The following is a 19,668-nucleotide window of genomic DNA, read 5'->3' as shown; positions in this document are numbered from 1 at the left end:
GGATGGACCAAAAGAAGGCAGAGCTCAGTCATCATTTTGGTGATCTTCTGATTGAACTCATCTCAGACTGTGGGTGTTCTACCAGGAGAAAGCACACGCTGTTGATACTGGAGTCTCAGTAGTTCTGTCAGTCTGTGTCCGCGTTTTCTGAGAATAGACAGGATCTGAAATGTAGCTTGCTTAGGGTAGATTTAGGTTCATTTCTGCAACAAAGGAAGTTGATGGAGTTGTGTTTTCTAAACTCATAAGGGCAATTACCTTTGGAAAGTTGTCTCTAAAAAGTGTTACTAGTATGAGTAACAATTCTTCATCCCTCTGTTGCTTCCCCCAGAGTTTTCATTGCTGCTCTGAGCCCCAGTCATTTTCCATCAGATGGAAATTCCTGACTCAGCATTTTCTCTTTTAGTTCCTTACCCATTTTCTCTGTGGTCTTGATAATGAAGTAGATGGCTTGTGATATTAAAGTAGTACTTCTGATTTGATGACTTGTATCATCTCAGCATTTTCAGAACTGCTGGCCTATAATCTGCTGCGTCTGTGGTTAGCTATAGTCCTGCTTGCCAAGTAAGTGGTTGAAGTTACTGGTTTTACACTTAGCTTTGAATTTGGAGGGGGAAAAAAAAAATCCCAAAACAGTGACTCAGAAATTTACTGTGATAAATTGCATAATAGTGAAAATGTTTGGATTAGATAAATTGTTTTACTTTAAAAATATCTCTCCTAGTCTTAGCCTTGTGTGCAGTGTGTGTGTGTTTCTGTCTCTGTGGGCTTGTGTGTGTGTGTGTGTGTGTGTGTGTGTGTGTGTGTGTGTGTGCGCTTAGTGTATGCTTAGTGTGTGTGTGTGTGTGTGTGTGTGTGTGCGCGCGCGCGCGCGCGCGCGCACGTGTGTGTCTTGTGTGTATCTATGTATGTCTGTATGTTTTGTGTGTGTGTGTATGTGTCTTTGCATGTGTGCACATGTTTAAACTCATACATATTATCTTTCCATTTTATAATTTAAGTTCTAACATGAATTTACTTACATATTTTATGCTAATAAACAGTTTTTCCAAGTGAAAAACTAGCTTTAATTTTCTTTTCTGGTGATAAGAACGAACTACTCTTAATATTTTACCTTTGCTGCTTCAGAAACAATCAGAAAAATTTATGTAAATTTTATTTGTGTTTTTTTATAAAACACAAAAGCTCTAATGGAGTAGTATATATTGAATCAATAAAACCTACTGAGCTTGATTTTTTTTCCTATTTGATGCCTTACATTTAGATATTTAAATTACAGTAAAAACACATCTTATTATATGTCTATAAAACATTTTATTATAAAATGATTTGAAAGGATTATAGGTATCCCCTTTATGGAAAATAATTGGTAAATAGAAATGTCCCAAAAGGAAAGGAATTTCAGTTACATTGTAATCCTACAGTATATTACTAAGATTTTTATGCTTTCCCTTTCTGGAACGTTCTAAAAATTCTACTTAAGTTGAAAAGTCAGACATTCCTGTTTTAGTCAGAGTATTCTATAAGGCTCCCCAAGATCATTGTTGGGCTCTGCTTGTACCACAGAGAATAAATACTTGGCCTGTGCATTAGCCTCTTATAAGATACACTGATGGACATCTGTGTAGAGAATAAGCTGTAATTCATAGTGCCGGGGTGGTTCCATTGTGTGCTTTAGGGAATGTGGATGCCTTTGGGCTGAAACTGAGACCCCACTGTAGGCCAGAGGATTGTGTTTTTCTGAAGACCATTTTACTTAGTTACTTAACAGATTGGTTTGAAAGGAAGAAGGCTTCATGCAACAGAAGTATTTAAGAGGAATATAAATGATTGCTTGGATTGAACAGGGAAAGCCTTGATTTGACAACTATTGAAACCTTTTGTGATTATCACTGTTAATTAAAATTTGGTTGAGGTGATAAATTATTCACACTTTTTTGTGAATAGTGACTGAATTTAAAAATATTGCAATGCGTTCAGTCATCCAATACCTTTATTTTTGACGTTTTCTTGGGATTACAGGTTTCTGATAATTGATGCACTGGTGCTCTCACTGAGATGGTGACTCTCAGTTACATATGTATTTGGAAGGACCTTGCCGAGGATGCTGGTATAGAACCTTTGAGTACTAAAGTCGTTGTCTGTCTGTTGTCCTTATTGCAAGACTATTACCTGTGAAGTGTCTTTTTATTACTAGATTTCTTTAAGATTTTGTTACTTTTCCTTTCTGTTTTTGTCTTGTGAACCTTGACTTGTTTTTGTTTTCCATTCGCTTTGTTGATATTTTCTAGCTTTAAGCGTATTTGGCAACCAGCAACTTCTGAGGTCATAGGATAGATTTTTAAACCAGTGACTCAAGAAACTGGTCCGAAGTTCTGCAATTTCCTATCACTATCTTAGCACACATTACATTCTTTGCTTCAATGTGCCACCTACATCCTAAGTCTTGCTGCTTGCCATGCTTGCCTTAATGGACTTAGACACACACACACACACACACACACACACACACACACACACACAGCTCTACATTTGGGCAGTATTACTATTTCATGATCTTGGAATATCAGATTTATCGTATTTTTTTTTTATACATTTAGTGGTATGTTTTATTATGGTCCAAGGAGACAAGTGTGGATCACTGAGTAGACCCTCTTTCTAGATGTCTAGGATTCTGTCACATACAGCATACTGAATTTGGGTTGACAGAATTCGCTGTTGCTTGAAGAAGTGTTGATAGATATGCAGCTTCTTAGCCCTGTTTTGAGTAAGGTAGAGAATGTGAATGAGTCAGTATGCTAGATGGATATGGGTGGGAAAGTTTGTGTGTGTGTGTGTGTGTGTGTGTGTGTGTGTGTGTGTGTGTGTGTGTGTGTGTAAAATGAAATCATCCTCCTCTATTTAAAAAAGCATTATCCAGGCATTGTTATAGAGTGGAAATAAAGTGACTCATAAGATATTCCTTCTCTTTCAGGGTTTACAACATATGCTGGAGACTGAGATGAGTGATAGTTGTGTCATGCATTAGTGCTACAGTACCAGCATATAAACGTCATGTCAGATGGGTGCTTAGGAGTGAGCTAGATGTGTTGGCATAAGTTTGGATTATTGGAAATGTGGTATTTGAAATGGATATTGAAAGCTGATTATGCTTTTTCTACCCAGTAGTAGTTGGTGCTTTGGCAAATAGGATAGACTTCTCCCTCCCACCATGTCCCCATCGCATATAATGATATATGAGCTTTTCCAAACTTGCTGGGCCTTTCCTTTGTCTTTGTTCCATATATGCAGCAACCAGACCAATGAAAATGAGAACTCAAACAAGTAAGGATAGGAATCATTAATTAGCCTTTTATTTTAGACTTTTAAAATTTTATATATATGACAGTTTTGTGTGTATTTATGTTTATGTACTGTATACATTCCTGGTACCTACAGAGCCCAGAAGAGACACTGGATCCCCTGAAATTGGACTTATAGAGAGTTGTGAGCTTCCAGGTGGTTACTGTGAATGGAACCTGTGTCTTATACGATAGCAATAAACCCTCTTTAACCACTGAACCACCTCTCCAACACCAGTATCCTCAGCTTTACTATTGGTTAATATTACTTGATCCTTCACTATACAGAAGTATACAGAAATAAAAGGTTTTAGTTTTTCTGATTTTCACAAAGAAATTTTAGAAGTCTTTCTGTGCTTTGTGAGTAGTTCAGTAGAGTATGATGACATACTAACATAGACAGATTTTTCTTGGAGCACCAGCTCACAAATAATGAATTAGAGACTTATTATTAATTATGAAAGCTTGGCCTACAGTTTATGCTTGCTCCTAACTAGCTCTTATAACTTAAATTAACCCATTTCTATTAATTTACGTTTTACCATGTGGCTTTTTGCCTTTCTGTATGTCCGACTCCCTCCATGTCTTGTATCTTTCTTGCTCCTTGATTCACCTCCTATTTCCTCTCTCTCTGCCTGGAAGTCCCGCCTATACCTCCTTCTTAGCTATTGGCTGTTTAGCTTTTTATTAAAACCAATCACATCAACATATCTTCACACAGTGCACAAATATCCCACAACATACTAAGGATCATGTGTGACTGAATTATGGATAGACGTGATTGAATTACACACACACACACACACACACACACACACACACACACAAATACACACAAATTATATTGTGGATCTTGGGCAGGAAGGATCATCTATTTCCCAGGCAGGTGGAGCAATATTGTAAAGAATAGGATTTGTAGAGTTGGTCAGTGAAACAGTATCCCTGACTTTGTTCTTTTGACCTGGGACAAATAATGGAAGATGGAGCACTTGTACATTTCATCTGTTCAGCACCTGCCAAAATTACTTGTTCCCTTCTTTCTAGCCTAATATAGTTTGAATTGGTTAGTTTTATGTGAAGGGATTTTTAGGTCACTAAAAGAGAGAATCAATGACTTCAATCACCCTCCATTCCACAGCACAATAATTGTTCAAACATCACTTAGACATTTCTTTGTTTTCAACTTTCTTTTGTCGTTTGTCAGAGAAACCAATTATCCAGAGTTTTATTTGCTATTTGAGGTTCAAAATTGGCCAGATGGTGAAGAGAGCAGTGGATGAAGGTCTCTTACGGTCTTCTGTTTCAGCCAGTGGTTGTACAGGTGATGATGGGTTGGTGTGGATGTCGGTGCTGGCGATGCTGAAGTCATCTTGGTGTGTGTGTGTGTGTGTGTGTGTGTGTGTGTGTGTGTGTGTGTGTGCATACATACATATATACATATGTGATATATATCTTAGACCAGTGTTTTTCAACCTTCTTAATGTTGTGACCCTTTAATACAGTTCCTCATGTTGTGGTGACCCCCCAACCATAAAATTATTTTCATCATTATTTTGTAACTGTAATTTTGCTACTATTGTGACTCAGTGTAAATATCTGTGTTTGGCAGTGATGTTAGGTGACCTCTGTGAAAGGGTTGTTCGATCTGCTGTATTAGCTATATTAGTCTAAAATTCTTTAGTACTCTCTCTCCCCTGAGGGGAGATTCTGTGATGTGAAATGGAGGACCAGAGTGGAGGGGGCTGGGTTGTAAGGTCCCATAAGGGAAATTATCCTTGATTTTTCTGCTCCAATAAAAAATGACTACAGTGTTCTACTGTTGGTTTCCTAACAAGCATGGCAGATGCCATAACGTTACTGCTTTTCCAGAGTGAACTAATTGAGGCGGAGTCTCACTGGTGGTAGAAGCCTACTCCAAGTAAAGACTGTGGGAAAGTAAATTACCTCCCATTGGTTCTTCTGGGGCACTGTATGAGTACATATACATACCATCTTTCCTGAAATTTAATTTCCTTCTTCATTCCAAAATCCACACATACATTTGTATTATTCTAACTAGCATTTAATACTACCACTCCTTTATGACATTCTGAAATGCATATTATTTATCTCAGTTCAAATTTTAGCACACTAATATTTGAGACCAGAAGAGGTGAATGTAATTAATAATGTTCGTTTGTTTGCTGGGGGATCTTCCTCAAGCCCCTTCTTTTTGTTTCAGTTTCTTCATAAATCAAAATAACATGTTGATAAACCTTGATATTTAGATGATTAGGAGAAATAAACAGGCAAGTCTTACAGATGTCAACTGTGACTGTCACACATTCTCTGTACAGAATATGTTTGGAATATCCTCATTGAGTGAATGAAAGCAAACACAATGCCACACTCCTCTCTCTGAGGAATCAGTGAGTATTCCATCTGATGTTGATAATATTTACATGAAAAAGGACAGTACATAAAGTTCAACCATTTCATAAAAGGGGAGTTGAAGGAAATGGTCTCTAGTGAACACATTAGTAGTCTAGGCATTTGTATATGGCAGTACTTCTGGCTTGTATTGGATAGCTTGATTAGTGCACACACACACACACACACACACACACACACACCTCCTATATATTTACTATGTGTATATTAATTCTGTAGCTACACTGGAGTGAAAGGAAGAGTTCTTACCAAAAGAATATAGTTTAACTAAACATTTGAGTGGAATTAGTTTAGCAAAATGTTACTTTAAGCTTTTGAACCTTACTAAGACTTTTTCTTACCACTGTAAATAAATTGATGTTAAATGCTTGATATTTGGCTAAAGTTTGAGAATGAGTTCATTTGTTGGAAAAGGAAATGGAATTTCTGCTTGCACTTGGATATGTTCATGTGTCTGTGCATGCTTGTAGAGGAGCTATGAGGGACACTTCTCTTTGTCTATACAAAAGGTAGGAGAATCCAATGACTTAGGCTCTGTCATTTCTAAATTTCTCAGTAATAAAAAAGGTTACATCCTCAAAACAAGTTTAAAGAGAGTACTTGGCTCACAAGCAACAAACATATTTTGAATGTGCTTTTTAAACCAACACTTTAAAACATTTTATGTAAAATACAGACCATTTTTTCCTTTATTGGTAAAAAACTGAGATGGTCATAATATGTTACTATTAATGACTAAGAAAACATTTTAAAAATACTATTTTAAGACCTTACATTTGTTTTCTTTGGGCTGGAATTCTAATCATTGATAGTCAACTTTTCTAAGTTGTTGATAACTAAAGAAATATAGTTTCTCCTTTCCGACTGATTGGCAAGAAGAGGATGGATGGGGAGCTATTTGTGTAAGAAGTAGTTCTGTAATTATGTGTGTGGAAAGGCCCACAATTATTGTAGGGAGAATTGGGAGACAGACAGTGTCTGAAGCTCAGAGGTGAAGCTGCTGAGCAGATCTGTTTGTAGGGACAAATGATGAGAAAACATAAGAGAACTTAGTGATTGAAGAAGAGGAAAAGAAAACCATAAAGGACAGTTTTGGATTGGCTAGTGGAGTCTGGTGTAAATAGCAGAGGTTCTTTTTGATGCATTTCTTTTAGAAACTGCCCCGGGACTCCTGTGGTGTTTGCTAATGCATATGCTAGTATCCGTAGGGTCTTTGCAGCTCACTCCACTTGCTGTGATTCCTAGACTTCTGTACTTCAGAACACTGAACTTGAGGAGATCTGAAGCAATTTTGTGTTTTGCATTTGTTTTTATTAGTTAGTTTTAACTTTCCTTTGACACCCATATCTACATGTTAATTTAGAGTTCTTTAGTATTATACACAGGAGTAGTATAGCTACTTTACATGACAGTTCATTTTTAGTTTTCTCAGGAATTGCCACTTATTTATAGTGGCTGTACATACATTATTACATTCTTTTTCTGAATGAATCAATTTTCCATACACTATTCTAATCACAGTTTCCCCTCCCCTTTGGTCATTGACTCAACTAGATGTAACTCATTCCTGGCACTGGAGGTTTCACTCAGGGGTGAAAGATGTCTAGTTGGAGCATTGTCTTCCCTGTTCTTCGGTGACTCCATTCATAGTTATTCTTATATGTGTATATTATAAAAAGCTTCTACAGTAGTAGATTTCCATATGACCCCTCAAATGACCCTCATTGTTAGTTATCTTTCTTCATATTCACTTCCTTACCCTGTCTTGCATCTCCCTTCCCATTTAATCTTCTTATCCTTGTCACACCCCTCACTGCATCTCTCCAGTATGCTATTATCCTCTTCTTGGGGGATCCTCTTTTCCCTCCTAGTTCCTTACTCGATACCTAACCTTTGTGATTATATGGATTGAATCACGCTTATCGGAGACTTAAAAGCTAATATTCACATGTAAGAGAAAATGTACAATATTTGTCTTTTGGGATCTGGGTTACCTCACTTGAGTTTTTCTAGCCCCACCCATTTACCTGCAAATTTAAAATTTTGTTTTTTTTTTTAAACTGTTCACTAATATTCCATTGTGTAAATGTACCACATTTTTATTAGCCACTCATCAGTTGATGGACATCTAGGCTGTTTCCAGTTTCTGGTTCTTATGAACAGAGCAGCAGTGGACATGAATGAGCAAGTTTACATTCTTATTGACACAGTGATAGAAGATTATTTCTTGTCCCCATCTTCACCATCCTTTATCATTTGTTCTCTTGACGACAGCCATTCTGACAGGTGAGATGGGATCTCAGACACATTTACTTTACATGCCTGCTGGCTAAATAGTCAATGTTTCAGCTCTTTGTTTTCCTTTTAAAAGGCATCTGTTCAGTTCACTGGTTCACTGGTTCATTTATTGACCCGTTGACTTTTTTTTTTTTTGTATTTGCTTATGTGTTTAGACATGATCTTATATACCATAGGCTTTCCTCAAACTCATGATGAAGCAGAAGATGACCTTGAATTTATTGATCATCCTACCTATATTTCTTGTGCTTGGATTACAGATGTATGCAGTGGATAGAATCCAGCACTTGTGAATGCTAGGCAAGCACTCTACCAACTGAGTTCTACTGCGAGCCTTTTTGGTATTATTTGTCACTCTATATATTCTGGACATTAATAACCTGCCTGAGGTATACTTGGCAGAACATTTTCTGTAGGCAGGGTTGTGTTCTCAACTGTTTTCTGTTGTTTGCTCTTTTCAATTGTCACTGCCTACTTAGGGCAATATTTCACTCTGGGGTGGTGGCAGGTTATTTTCATACACCTGACTTCAAGGTGTATTCTGCTTTCAGGCTCCCACATCTCAGGATGGTGCCTACTCATGGACCTTGAAGTCACACAGTATGACAGAATAGTTCCTCTCCACTGCAGACCCCTCCTTCAGTAGGATTTGAGTGTGTGACTGCTATGGGCTTGTTCTGAGTCTGGTCTCTTCACCAGGTCTCCAGGGCTAATCCTTTGGATGAGGCTTTTATTTCCCTTGCTTCTGCCAGGGAACTAGCTGCTAGAGGTGTTTGGCTTGGCTGCTTTGGGCTGTGTTGCTTTTCTTATTTCCCACATATTTGAGCTGTTGTGTCGCTCACTGCCTGTGTGAATACTGGAAGCTCTTCCTCTTCTGTCTTTGGAATAGTCTGCTCTTTCTTATACTGATTTTATTAGCTGGATCATATGGAGTGCCTTCTAGTTAGCCATCTTTCTCAAAACTACCAACGTTTGCATTTAATCAGCATCCATTAGTTTTTCTGTGTGCATACATTGTGTCGAGAAGGTGTGGAGATAAGCCCCACAAAGTCCCCACCCTTAAGATTTTGAAACACATGGAAATGCCTGGTGAGTGAAAGTGAACATAGCAGTGAAGAATAATTTAAGAAGTAGGTACATTAAATTCAGTTACCAATGCTTTGTCATGTGTGCCTTAAGATGAGCTAGAATGCTAACACTGCTTACTTCACCTGGAGTAGGTTAGAGAAGGGTCAAAGGTCTCGTCCATCTGCTGAACTTGGCCAGGCTGTGAAGTGTTTTCTGCAATGCCATTCTGGTTACTGATTTACGAGGATGCCTGCACTTGTAACGCTTCAACTTGCTTTAGAGTAGTGATGCAGTGAACTCAGACGGAGGCCTTGAATAGAAATGCAGTTGATACAGAAGAATTGTGCATCAGACTAATAATATTTCTGTCTAAATGAAATTATGTATTTGGAAGCTGTTAGAAAACTCAGTAAACTTCGGAATTTTATGTCAGTCAGTGTGTTTGACAGCATACACTTCCTCTGATCGTCTTTCCCAGCCAAAGTCCTAATCATACATACTTTGTAGATACCAAGTCAGCCTCTGCAGTAAAAAGACTTAAGGCCAGTTATCAGTGATTGAATATGCTTCAGTCCAGCAATTTTGATATTTGAAAAATCATTAAAAAGAAACAGTATTCAGGTGAATGATAATCCTTTGAACTGTTATAGGCCTGAGTATATCTTCATTTTTGAAGATCAGCAAATATATACTATCAAAATGAGTGAATTTAAAATTGTATTTAAAGAATCTGAAATTAAATATCTGAAGTATAAGAAATATATTACAAAAAATTTAAGAAATACAGAAACCAAGAATCTGGTACGTATAATTTAGGTACATGTATATTTATTTATATTTGTATCCGTAATACTGAAAAATAGTTTTTCTAAAGCCTAGTCCCATGTACTATGTATTATAGACTTTGTTTTTTGTTAATTATTATTCCTGCTTTCATATGGAATCTCACTGTGTACCTCATGCTGGCCTGAACGTTCAATCTTTCCTCATTAGCCCCCGAGTGCTGCGATTACAAACTTGCCATTCTTCCTGCACCCACTCTTCTCTTTTCAAAATACTTTCCTCAGATATAGTATTCAAAGAGTAATGTAAAAATCTGACTTATTTTAGGAGCGAAAATGTTTCCATTATTACTGGAGTAAAGGTCAGTAAATAAGGCCGTGCATTTGGTTATATTCGTCAATGGCAATACATTGAGAAAACTTGTTTCCTATAAGTTGAAAGCACACATGGATTAGCCAAGAAAAATTCTGTATTAATTAGTTGAAGGGTTTTAGAGACTCCATGTTAATTAATATAGATTTTTTTTGCAGTCTTTTATAGTTTATTGGAATTAAGAAGGGCTGTCAAATTGTCAGGGAAAGAATGAGCTCTTACTGATTAACATTGACTTTAATTCTAGCTTTGCCACCAATGACCACATTGTAGAGTACTAATGTGGTTCATCTGTTTGTCCCAAGACATAATCTGAAAGCACTTTCATTCTGTGAGCTAAAGAGTGACTCTGACTGGGCCTCAAGTCGTTAGAATTTTCTAAGAATATGCCTGATGAGAAGAACACATATTTCAATGGGAATTACTAGTTTAACAGTTACATTTGAAAAGGGATACGTGGGTTATATTCAGTTTAACATGTTTATTGGGCAGAAGTGATTCCTGTGCTGTGAAACCATTTCAAAATTATCTTGATATCTCCAAGACCCCCCTACATGTTTTCACATGATCCGTGGCTGTTAAATTAGGGGCAGATCCCTGGTCTCGAGGATTCCTGTTGTCTTTGGATTGCAGATTATTGGGGAGCAGCTCTTGGCTTACACAGAACTAGAGATTCCATTTTAACTTATGTGTACAGCCACTAATGAAGGTGACTATCCTCAGAGTAGAGATCTCCAACCCTGAGAAACTAACAAGGTGAGATTCCCCCCAACCCACCCATCCCCCCACTGAAATAGGCACAGCTCTGTAGAAGAGGATCCCTGAACTATAGGTTGAGGTGTAGTAAGATGCTGTGACTCTTGACCCTGCCAGAAACCAGCTTTTCCTTTGCAACAATGTGTAAAGCATTGTTGACTCTGGTTATTTTCACTGCACCCTACAGAGGTGGATGGGAATTTATAAGACCTTTGGGTTCTAAGGCAAGGGAGGAGAGCTAACCATTGTTTTGTGGCACACTTCCTTCATGTTTAGCAGGCAAAATTTTTTATTTTGTGATTTCTTCATTTTTGTTTTCTGTGTATGAGTGTTTGTCTGCATTTATGAATGTACAACACATGGGTGCCTGGTGCCTGTGGAGCCTGAAGAATGGGTTGGATCCACTGTTGTAAGCTGACATGTGAGTTCTGGGATTCAAACCAAGGTCTTTTGCAAGAGCAATAATTGTTCTTAACCACTGAGCCATTTCTCCAGCCCCATCACTAGGAATTTTTGTGAATGATGAATTAATACTTTACTAGACATTGTATGCATTGTGATTTATTTAAGCTAAAAAACTGCAAAATATTGAAATTGTTTTGAAGTACACAGAATTATTTTTATGTAGAAGTACAGTAATACTAATAAGTTCTCCATTCTGTTCTTCTTCTTCTTCTTCTTCTTCTTCTTCTTCTTCTTCTTCTTCTTCTTCTCCTTCTTCTTCTTCTTCTTTCTTCTTTCTTCTTTCTTCTTCTTCAGTGTGTCGAGATTTTGCTGTCCTGGAGGACCACACCCTGGCTCATAGTCTGCAGGAACAAGAGAGTGAGTACCAGTTCTAATTCATGAGCCTGCAGCTTTCTCTTTAGTGGCAGCTTGAGGCTGGTTTCTTCCTGTGAGGTAAGGAGAAAGTCAGTAAGTATACCTCATATTTACCCTGAAGGATAGGTCTTGGCAAATGAGAAGGGTAAATAATGAATTCTGCATGTTTTGAAGTGAGTCAGGGTAAGAATAGTGTTTACTGTCTGGAGGAAAAGGACACACAATCCCTTCCTTAGGAGGGAGACAGTGGTAATATATCTGTAGTATGTCAGAGGCTTGCCCTTGGACTAGAAACAGGGACATTTTCCACAGGCAATACTAGCGTCTATGTTAAGTCACACTGTGGACTTGTTTGTTGTTTGAGATAGGGTCTCCTGTAGCCCAGGCTGATCTGAAACATCCAATGTAGTCTAGGGCGATCTTAGAAATCTGATCCTCCTGCCTCTGTGTCCCATGTGCTGCTGGCATTACAGGCATGTAACACCACGCACCCAGTTGATGCCATGCTGAGGATAGGACCCAGGGCTTCCTGTATGCTAGGCATGCACTCTGCCAACAAAGATGTCATCCCAACCCCACATGGGGAGTTTTTCTGAATACTTATTTAGTCTTGTAGTGGAAAGTAAAACTCAATTAGATGGCAATTTATGAATTCATGATTTGTGAGTTCTTGGAATGGCAAGAGAGTTTAGTAGAAAGAACAAAAAGAGCAGTGGCCAGCTTAGTGTGTCTGTATAGACATCCTGGCATTGCTACTTTTATGTCACATGATCAAAGGCAGTGACTTACTCCTTTCGGTATTTTTATTCAGTGGAGTAATTTCTAAAGTGCTTTTATCTATTGTTAAAAGCATAAAATGGAGTGGTGGATATATGGCGAGGTTCTTCTTAAATTAGTTAAGAGTTTATTAACCAGTCAGCATGTTGTAACTCCTCTTTCAATGGTTCTGTCCAGTTGAGCATCATTTGGCATCAAACATTCAGCGGAACCGTCTGGTCCAGCATGACCTGCAGGTGGCTAAGCAGCTCCAAGAGGAAGACCTGAAAGCCCAGGCTCAGCTCCAGAAGCGCTACAAAGACCTGTGAGATCTGGGGAATGGTGTTGAGATGAGGCCTGCCTGTGGCACCGGCAGCTGGGGCAAGGAGGGGCCCCTCCTGGCTCTGTTTCTTTTCTGGCTGCGATTACAAATTGGGTGGTGGCTGTCCGGAAATTTTCTTTGGAATTTTTTTTGTTACTGAAATATGCATTGGGTAGTGTTAGTCACAGTAGGCACACTTTTAGCTCTATGACTTTGAGCTGATTGGTTGGTCTCTTTCAGTTTAGTCTTTGTACCCATGTCATGAAGAAAATAATCTCTTCTCTTCTGACTGTAAGCTTGTTTGGGGAAAGCACTGGAACAACGGGCACCAATTCCTTGTGTGCCATCGTGGGCTCCTTTAGTTTTCGTCGCCATGTTTGCTGCTCCATCTTTCTTTGATTGCTTTGCTTTCCAAGAAGCTCAATGTTCTAGAAAGCACTGAGTTGTAGTATGATAGGTTCGAAGTGCTAAATGTGAGAAATGCCACCTTTCTTCATTGGACCCCAAGGGTGGGGGCTCCTAGGAAGCTAGAAATAGTGGCTTTCAGCCTTTGGTTCCTGGCTAGCTGGCACAGCAAACATTTTAATTAATGGTACCTTTCACTCTGATAGAGACCTTCAGCTACTTCTGAGCCAGGGTGACCAGTATTGACCTCTCTATGCTCAGGTAGTCCTCCTTCCCCATGGCTCTGTATATTTAGCCCACTGAGCTAGAAGTAGCCCTGCCTCGAAGCAGGCTTTGAAGTTGTGAAGCTAACCCTGAGCTACACTTTCATGTCTTCTGTGTCACGTGTGACCTTTGGAATTTTGATCGGCTTTCCACACTGTGCTTCTGCCTTCTTCCTGTTCCTTATCACCTTGTTTAAGGTTATTCCTTTGTTTTCGTGGGTAAGATCCTAATGTACTTGACCTGGAACATAAAAGTCTAAGCCAATTTTTATAACTTCTTCAGTGGCATGAGAAGTCCTGGCACAGCTCATGTCTGACCGAAATCAGGTCTGTAGACTTTTCATTTAGGGATTGTTTCTTTGCTACCGTGTCTTAAAACAAAGTCTGATGTGAGCTCCTGCACTCCCTTGTTTGTTTTCTACTGCCTTGTGTGTGTATACACATTAGTGTGTGTAGACACACTCCTACTTTTAGATACATCTACCAGTTTCCAAGATTATTCAAAACCAACATTTTGTGATATAATCAAAAATGATTTTTATCTCCTTGGGTTTGTTAGAATCCTTGGGTTTCGGTTGCTCCAGAGAAAGTTAAGGTTCCCCTGACAATACTTTCTAATGTAACATGCTGACTCTGAGTATTGAGTATACAACCATGTCTGAGACTCAAAGAATATTCAAAGTTCAGTTATTAGAGGGAAAATGAGGGGAAATGTATTTTTTAGCAGTTGAACTGCAAATTATAATTTGAATTTTTTCTAGCTTGTTTTGAAGTAGTCATTTCTAAGCATAATTTTGTTCATCTTTCCTAGATGGCTACTTTGTACAAGAGATAACTCCCCAGAGTTATCACATTCTGGAATTTAAATACTCTCATTTTTCTTAAAACCTGAAATCAGAAGACTTTGTACCTAGGATCATATTTTATAGTTACTTCTGAGAGAATCAGACTTCTTCAGGATGCTAGGAGAGATGGCTCAGTGGTTAAGACAACTTGCTGCCCTGGGAGCAAGCTCACATTACCTTCTGTACCTCCATTTCCAGGCATCTGATGATGTCTTCTTGCCTCCTTGGGTACCAGATGTGTATGTGGTGCCTATTCACACATGCAGGTACTGAACACATACACATAAAATAAATGAATATATCTTAAAGGTGCTATTCTAAAGGTTCTTTTTCTCTTACCAAAATGATTGCCTTGGTTTCTCCCATATGAATATATAAAAGACTTACTTTTTTTTGTTTCCTCTGTACTGAGCATTGTGTTGTGTCCATAGTAGTATTGCTTTAATTTTTGTTTTATGTATTAATATGAAAATCAAACAAATAAGCAGAAAACTTAAAAACAAGAAACAGGGATAGCAACAGTGTTTCTAATGTCCAAAGCATTGAGAAAACTGAGATTTTCCAAAGAAGTCTCCAATGGGAACCACAGTTAAGAATGCAAGCTCTTTTTGTCCTTTTAAATTTTAACACATCTTTTAGTGTTCATTTCTAAATTTAAAAATAATGCAGATCATGTTTATTTATACAGCACTTTTAAAATCATACTATTACCACTGATCACAAAATTATTGATGTTTTCATGAGCTTGCTCACATTCTTTTTCTGTGTGCTCTGTATTTGAATATTGGTGGGTATTGATCTCCCGGGCTATACAGCTTCTGTAGAATTCTGGAAGACCCTGTATCTTCTTGTAGAGTGGCCCGGCCCAGTTGGCTGAAGCAATACAGCTTTCATTACAATATCTGAGGGAAATGGCAGTTTTTCACACAGTCAGTTTGTAACCCAGCTTTCTACTTCATTCAGTGGACATTGGTCCTTTATGTCACTGTCATGCAAATTGATTAAAATATGTAACAGCTTGCAGTGAATATTCAGTAAATGTTTCTGCTTAACAACAGTGTTCCCTTGTGTTCTTTGTTTCTATCACCTTTGCCTTTGTTTTATAGTGAACAGCATGATTGTGAAATTGCCCAGGAAATTCAGGAGAAGCTGACTATTGAGGCTGAGAGACGACGCCTTCAGGAGAAGAAGGATGAGGTATGACTTTGGTGAGGGTCTACATCCATGGGAGGGGTTTAGCTCAGTGCAGCCTTTCTGGATGGCAGCAGGACTCTGGAGTGCAGTAGGGCCTAGGTGTTGTTTTCTGTGGACCACTGTTTATGGCTTCTTGATGGCTTATGTTCCTGGGGAAATCTTGCCGTAAAATCTGAGTTCATTTTCTAGTACTACTGAAAGAAGTTATTTCCAGCGTGATGACTTAACAGGATAGGATCTTTCAAAAGCAGGAAGTCTGGCATGAGCTTCTCTGCCCACATCAGCCTCCATCATCATTGGCATAAGCATGAAGCCCATGACTGGTTCGAGGACCCTGTCGTATCCTACATGACCTTAAATGATTATATATATCACAAAGGCCTCAAACGGCCACATTCCCAGCTCTGAGTAAGTGAAATGCTGGGAGCATTCTTCAGCTTGCTAAAACTGTGCATCTGGGTTGCAGCTTTTTCGAGCAAGCCTAGAGTGCAGCTCACACTAGAGTGAGGAGTCAGTTCTTGTGACCTGGCATTATTCTCACGGCCTTTATATGCTAACCTAATGCATTGGATTCTTCTATCCTTTTTAAGTTTGTTTTTAAAGTTGCAATGAATACAGCTGACAATAGTGCTTCGACTATGAGAAGAGGGATTTAATTTGCACATGTTTGCTGCTGTATTGTGTATTTGTAATACTCTATCCTGAGAATTTCATTTGCACTAACTCTGTGTCTACCTTCTTTCACACATCTTAGACTGTTGGTGGTCATCGTAATGACTTATAGCACTGTAGAAAATGATTGGTCAATTTTAATGGCAGGTTTATAGTCTGATTTGTTATATATCCAGAAACACCTGTCATAGCTACAGGGGGTGATGCTAATAATCACATACAGTGGGACTGTTCTGGGCTAATTGACATGTGTCACTTTAGATAGATCAGGGTCATTAGTAAATTAGCCTACATACAAAGAGCCACCTTGACTTCTTAAATATCGTTCAGTGTCACTGAGTGTGAGATATCTAGGTATATGTAGCTATTTGTTAAAGAAATAAACTCTGATTGTCTGATAATTATAGCTACAAGTACGAATTAGGGTTGCCTTCTGATCTACTCTGTTAGTATCATAAGGAACCTTTTCTTACTGCAGGATGCCAAGCCTCTTTATAGTAAATGCTTTCCTTTGGGATGAAACCAGGCTGAAATAAGTAATTGTATTTTATAGAAAGGAAGCTTCTGTCTGTTAAATTAGCAGATGGATTGACCTCTTATAAATGCTTACTTATATTCTCTGACCCTACCTCAATTCAGGAAAACATGGGATAGAAAGGAAAGCCAAACACTTGATTTTAAGTATGTGGGTTCAAGTAAGCAAGGTAGTAATTAATTCCAGTTTGCAGAGCAAGAAAGTGAGTCTTAAATAGTGACTTGGTTCCAAGTTATAGTCAGATGCAAGAGAAATTTGTTTGTTTTTCCTATTTAGTTCTGACTTATATGTACTGTGGCACAATATAAAATATAAAATAGGGATACTCAGGCCTAAATTTTAGCTTTTTTAGCTTTTAACTGTTTGGTGTCCACCTGTTCAGTTTAGTCTGCAGTCTTAGGTTCCAGAGTGGCCCGTCATGTCAGTTGATAGACCTTTGCAACTGAAAGGCTGTGGTAGGGTTTCAGTGAGGTGGGATGTAAGAGGCCTCTGGTGCTTACCAAGTTGATAATTGCTTTCCTTTTAACTTTTGGCTGGTTGGTTTTTCCACTTCCATCCCTTGTAACAATATAGATTCCCTTTCCAGAGTATATATGCAAAATTAGGGGAAATTAAATAAATCTGTTCCATTGTGGTGTGATTTAAGGCTCTTCTTTTCAGACCTTCCACTTGTTTGCCCTCCACTACATTTTGACCTATCTCTCCCCTTACTGTAGTAGAGTCAAAAGTGAACTAAGAAACAGTCAGGGAGATTTCAGCAGCTAAGTCTTTATGATTAGAAATAAAAACAGCCTTCAGATTGTTCACTGCTGAAACTCCTGCCTTAGATCAGGGTGGCTGCTGTGGAAAGAGAAAAGTATGACTTAGTGATTACTGTGTCATCAGTAGTGAATGACCAGTTACATTATTGTCACTGGAGGATGGAATAGCATTCCTCAGAAGCAGAGCAGTGGTTCCAAGTCTCCAGCCTGGCTTTGACACATTTCCTGTCACTAATGAGCTGTCCTGTTTCGTTCTCCTCTCTCCTCCACTTCCCTTTGTCTTCCTGTGGAGTCCCTGAGTCTGCTTGGTTCATTTTTCAGTAGCATGGTTGTGGAAAACTAACTCCTCTTTGGATTTTCACCGGGAACTTTAGAGATGTTGTGTCAACTCTCCTGAGCAGTCTGCCCCTCCTCAAAAAGTAATAAGATCAAAGCCTCTTCCCTCTTGGATCAGAGATATTTTTGTAAACATTGCTGGTCATGAGACATAAGAGAAGTATGCAGTTTTGTGTATGTGAATGGACATTTTCAGCTCTTAGCGTGTTTATGACTGTTGTATGTGTTAGCAGAGCAGATGCAAGCTCAATAGCCACTGTGCGGGGAGACAGGTGGAGAAGGAGGGGCAGGGAGGTTGCTGGTTAGTCTCCATTTCCCTCCCTCCTCCTCCTTTCCCTCCCTCCGTCCCTGTGCATCCTCCTCCTCCATTTCCTCCTTTTCTCTCCACTCTTCCCCTCCCCACAGTCCTCATACTTTTTTCTTTTCTGTTTGAAAACAAAACTCTTAGGTCACATCTTAAATACACTAGTTGAGTTTTCCCTAGGTGCCCAATGGAAAGACTTGCAGCTTTGGGTTGTACTGCACTAGTAGGGTTTGAGGTTCAGGCATATGGATTGGTTCCATATCAGGGGGTATCACTTTGGTCACAGTAGGGACATTTGTTGGTGTTTTTAAAATGAAGCAAAAGAATGTATATTTAGTTGACTTAACTTGGCAATTCTTATAACTCATTGTGTATATATGACATGTATGCTCTTCTCTGTCTCTATCTTTCTGTCTGTGTTTGTGTGTGTAGAGGCATACCATATTTTGTGAATTTAAAGCTTGGTCCAGATGCATGTGATGTGCAACTATTTTAGGCAAGATTTTTTTATTTATGTAAATATTAGCATGGCTAACCCTGTCATGCAAGATTATGGGTCTGGTCTAACAGTTTGAAGCCGTCTGTACTATGAACTGTTATAAACTTAGTAACCAATTTATAATCAAGACGAATCCAATGTGATGTGCGCTATCCATAGTACTTTCAGTGTATTGAGAGCCCATAAAAGTATATTTATATGTTTGTTATTTTGAGAGCAGCTCAAATGGCAATAGATTTTGTTAGTATACTTTTCTGTGATTTGAACTGTAAACTCCTTTATACATACATAGCAATAAGGCTGGGAAGGGGTCTTCTAGTTGAGAAAACCCTGCCTTTTATATCTGAGTGATGTTGTTACATTTATACCTGTATCCTTTTGCAGTTTTCCTAGCTTTAAAGGGTAATGCTTGATATTATATCTGCTTTGCGATGCCTCCTAAATTAGGCATTCATATGTTAAATGCTAACTAAGAAAGTAGACTAGCAATCAAATTGAGTGTTTTGGTGGCCCCACTTTCCCCCTTACTGACGTAATTTAAACCTCATATTTTTAGATCTCTTTTCATTTTTAAGTTAAAAATTTCTTTCATTTAAAACTCATGATGCTTGGAGGACAAAGGCGAAAACCTTAAGGGAGAACTACCCCTGACACATTCCTGTGTATGTGTAGTGTAGAATTTCCCTCCAGTGCTCGGTCCTGTGATTAATAGAGGGTTTCCTCTGGGAAAGCTCTGAGGGCTACCAGAGCTGCATTAGTGACTATCCCGGAGCACTGAGCCACCGTTTCCTATGTTATTCTCCTGTACTGTGGCCATTTGATAGGTGTTGTTAAGGATCCTGGCCTGTATCCGGATTCGCTACTGTCTAGAGCGTGATATTTGGCCCCTTCAAGGGAATCTGTAAATGT

At 38.7% G+C, this 19,668-nt stretch overlaps 1 protein-coding gene across 2 annotated transcripts in view; it reads left to right on the top strand.

Annotated features, from left to right (window-relative positions):
- Positions 1-19,668, top strand: part of Ccdc50 (coiled-coil domain containing 50) — a 70,453-nt gene that overhangs the window by 19,473 nt on the left and 31,312 nt on the right. For both annotated transcript variants that reach the window (XM_052740611.1, XM_052740612.1), the window contains exons 2-4: positions 11,808-11,870; positions 12,822-12,948; positions 15,565-15,655. In XM_052740611.1, the coding sequence (XP_052596571.1) occupies positions 11,808-11,870; positions 12,822-12,948; positions 15,565-15,655 (281 nt within the window). The remainder of the gene's footprint in view (positions 1-11,807; positions 11,871-12,821; positions 12,949-15,564; positions 15,656-19,668) is intronic.

This window comes from Peromyscus californicus, unplaced genomic scaffold (assembly GCF_007827085.1).
Source record: "Peromyscus californicus insignis strain IS unplaced genomic scaffold, ASM782708v3 Scaffold_16__1_contigs__length_79575227, whole genome shotgun sequence".
NCBI lineage: Eukaryota > Metazoa > Chordata > Mammalia > Rodentia > Cricetidae > Peromyscus > Peromyscus californicus.
The sequence above is the reverse complement of the archived record's forward strand: the minus strand, read 5'-3'. Positions and strand labels throughout refer to the sequence as shown.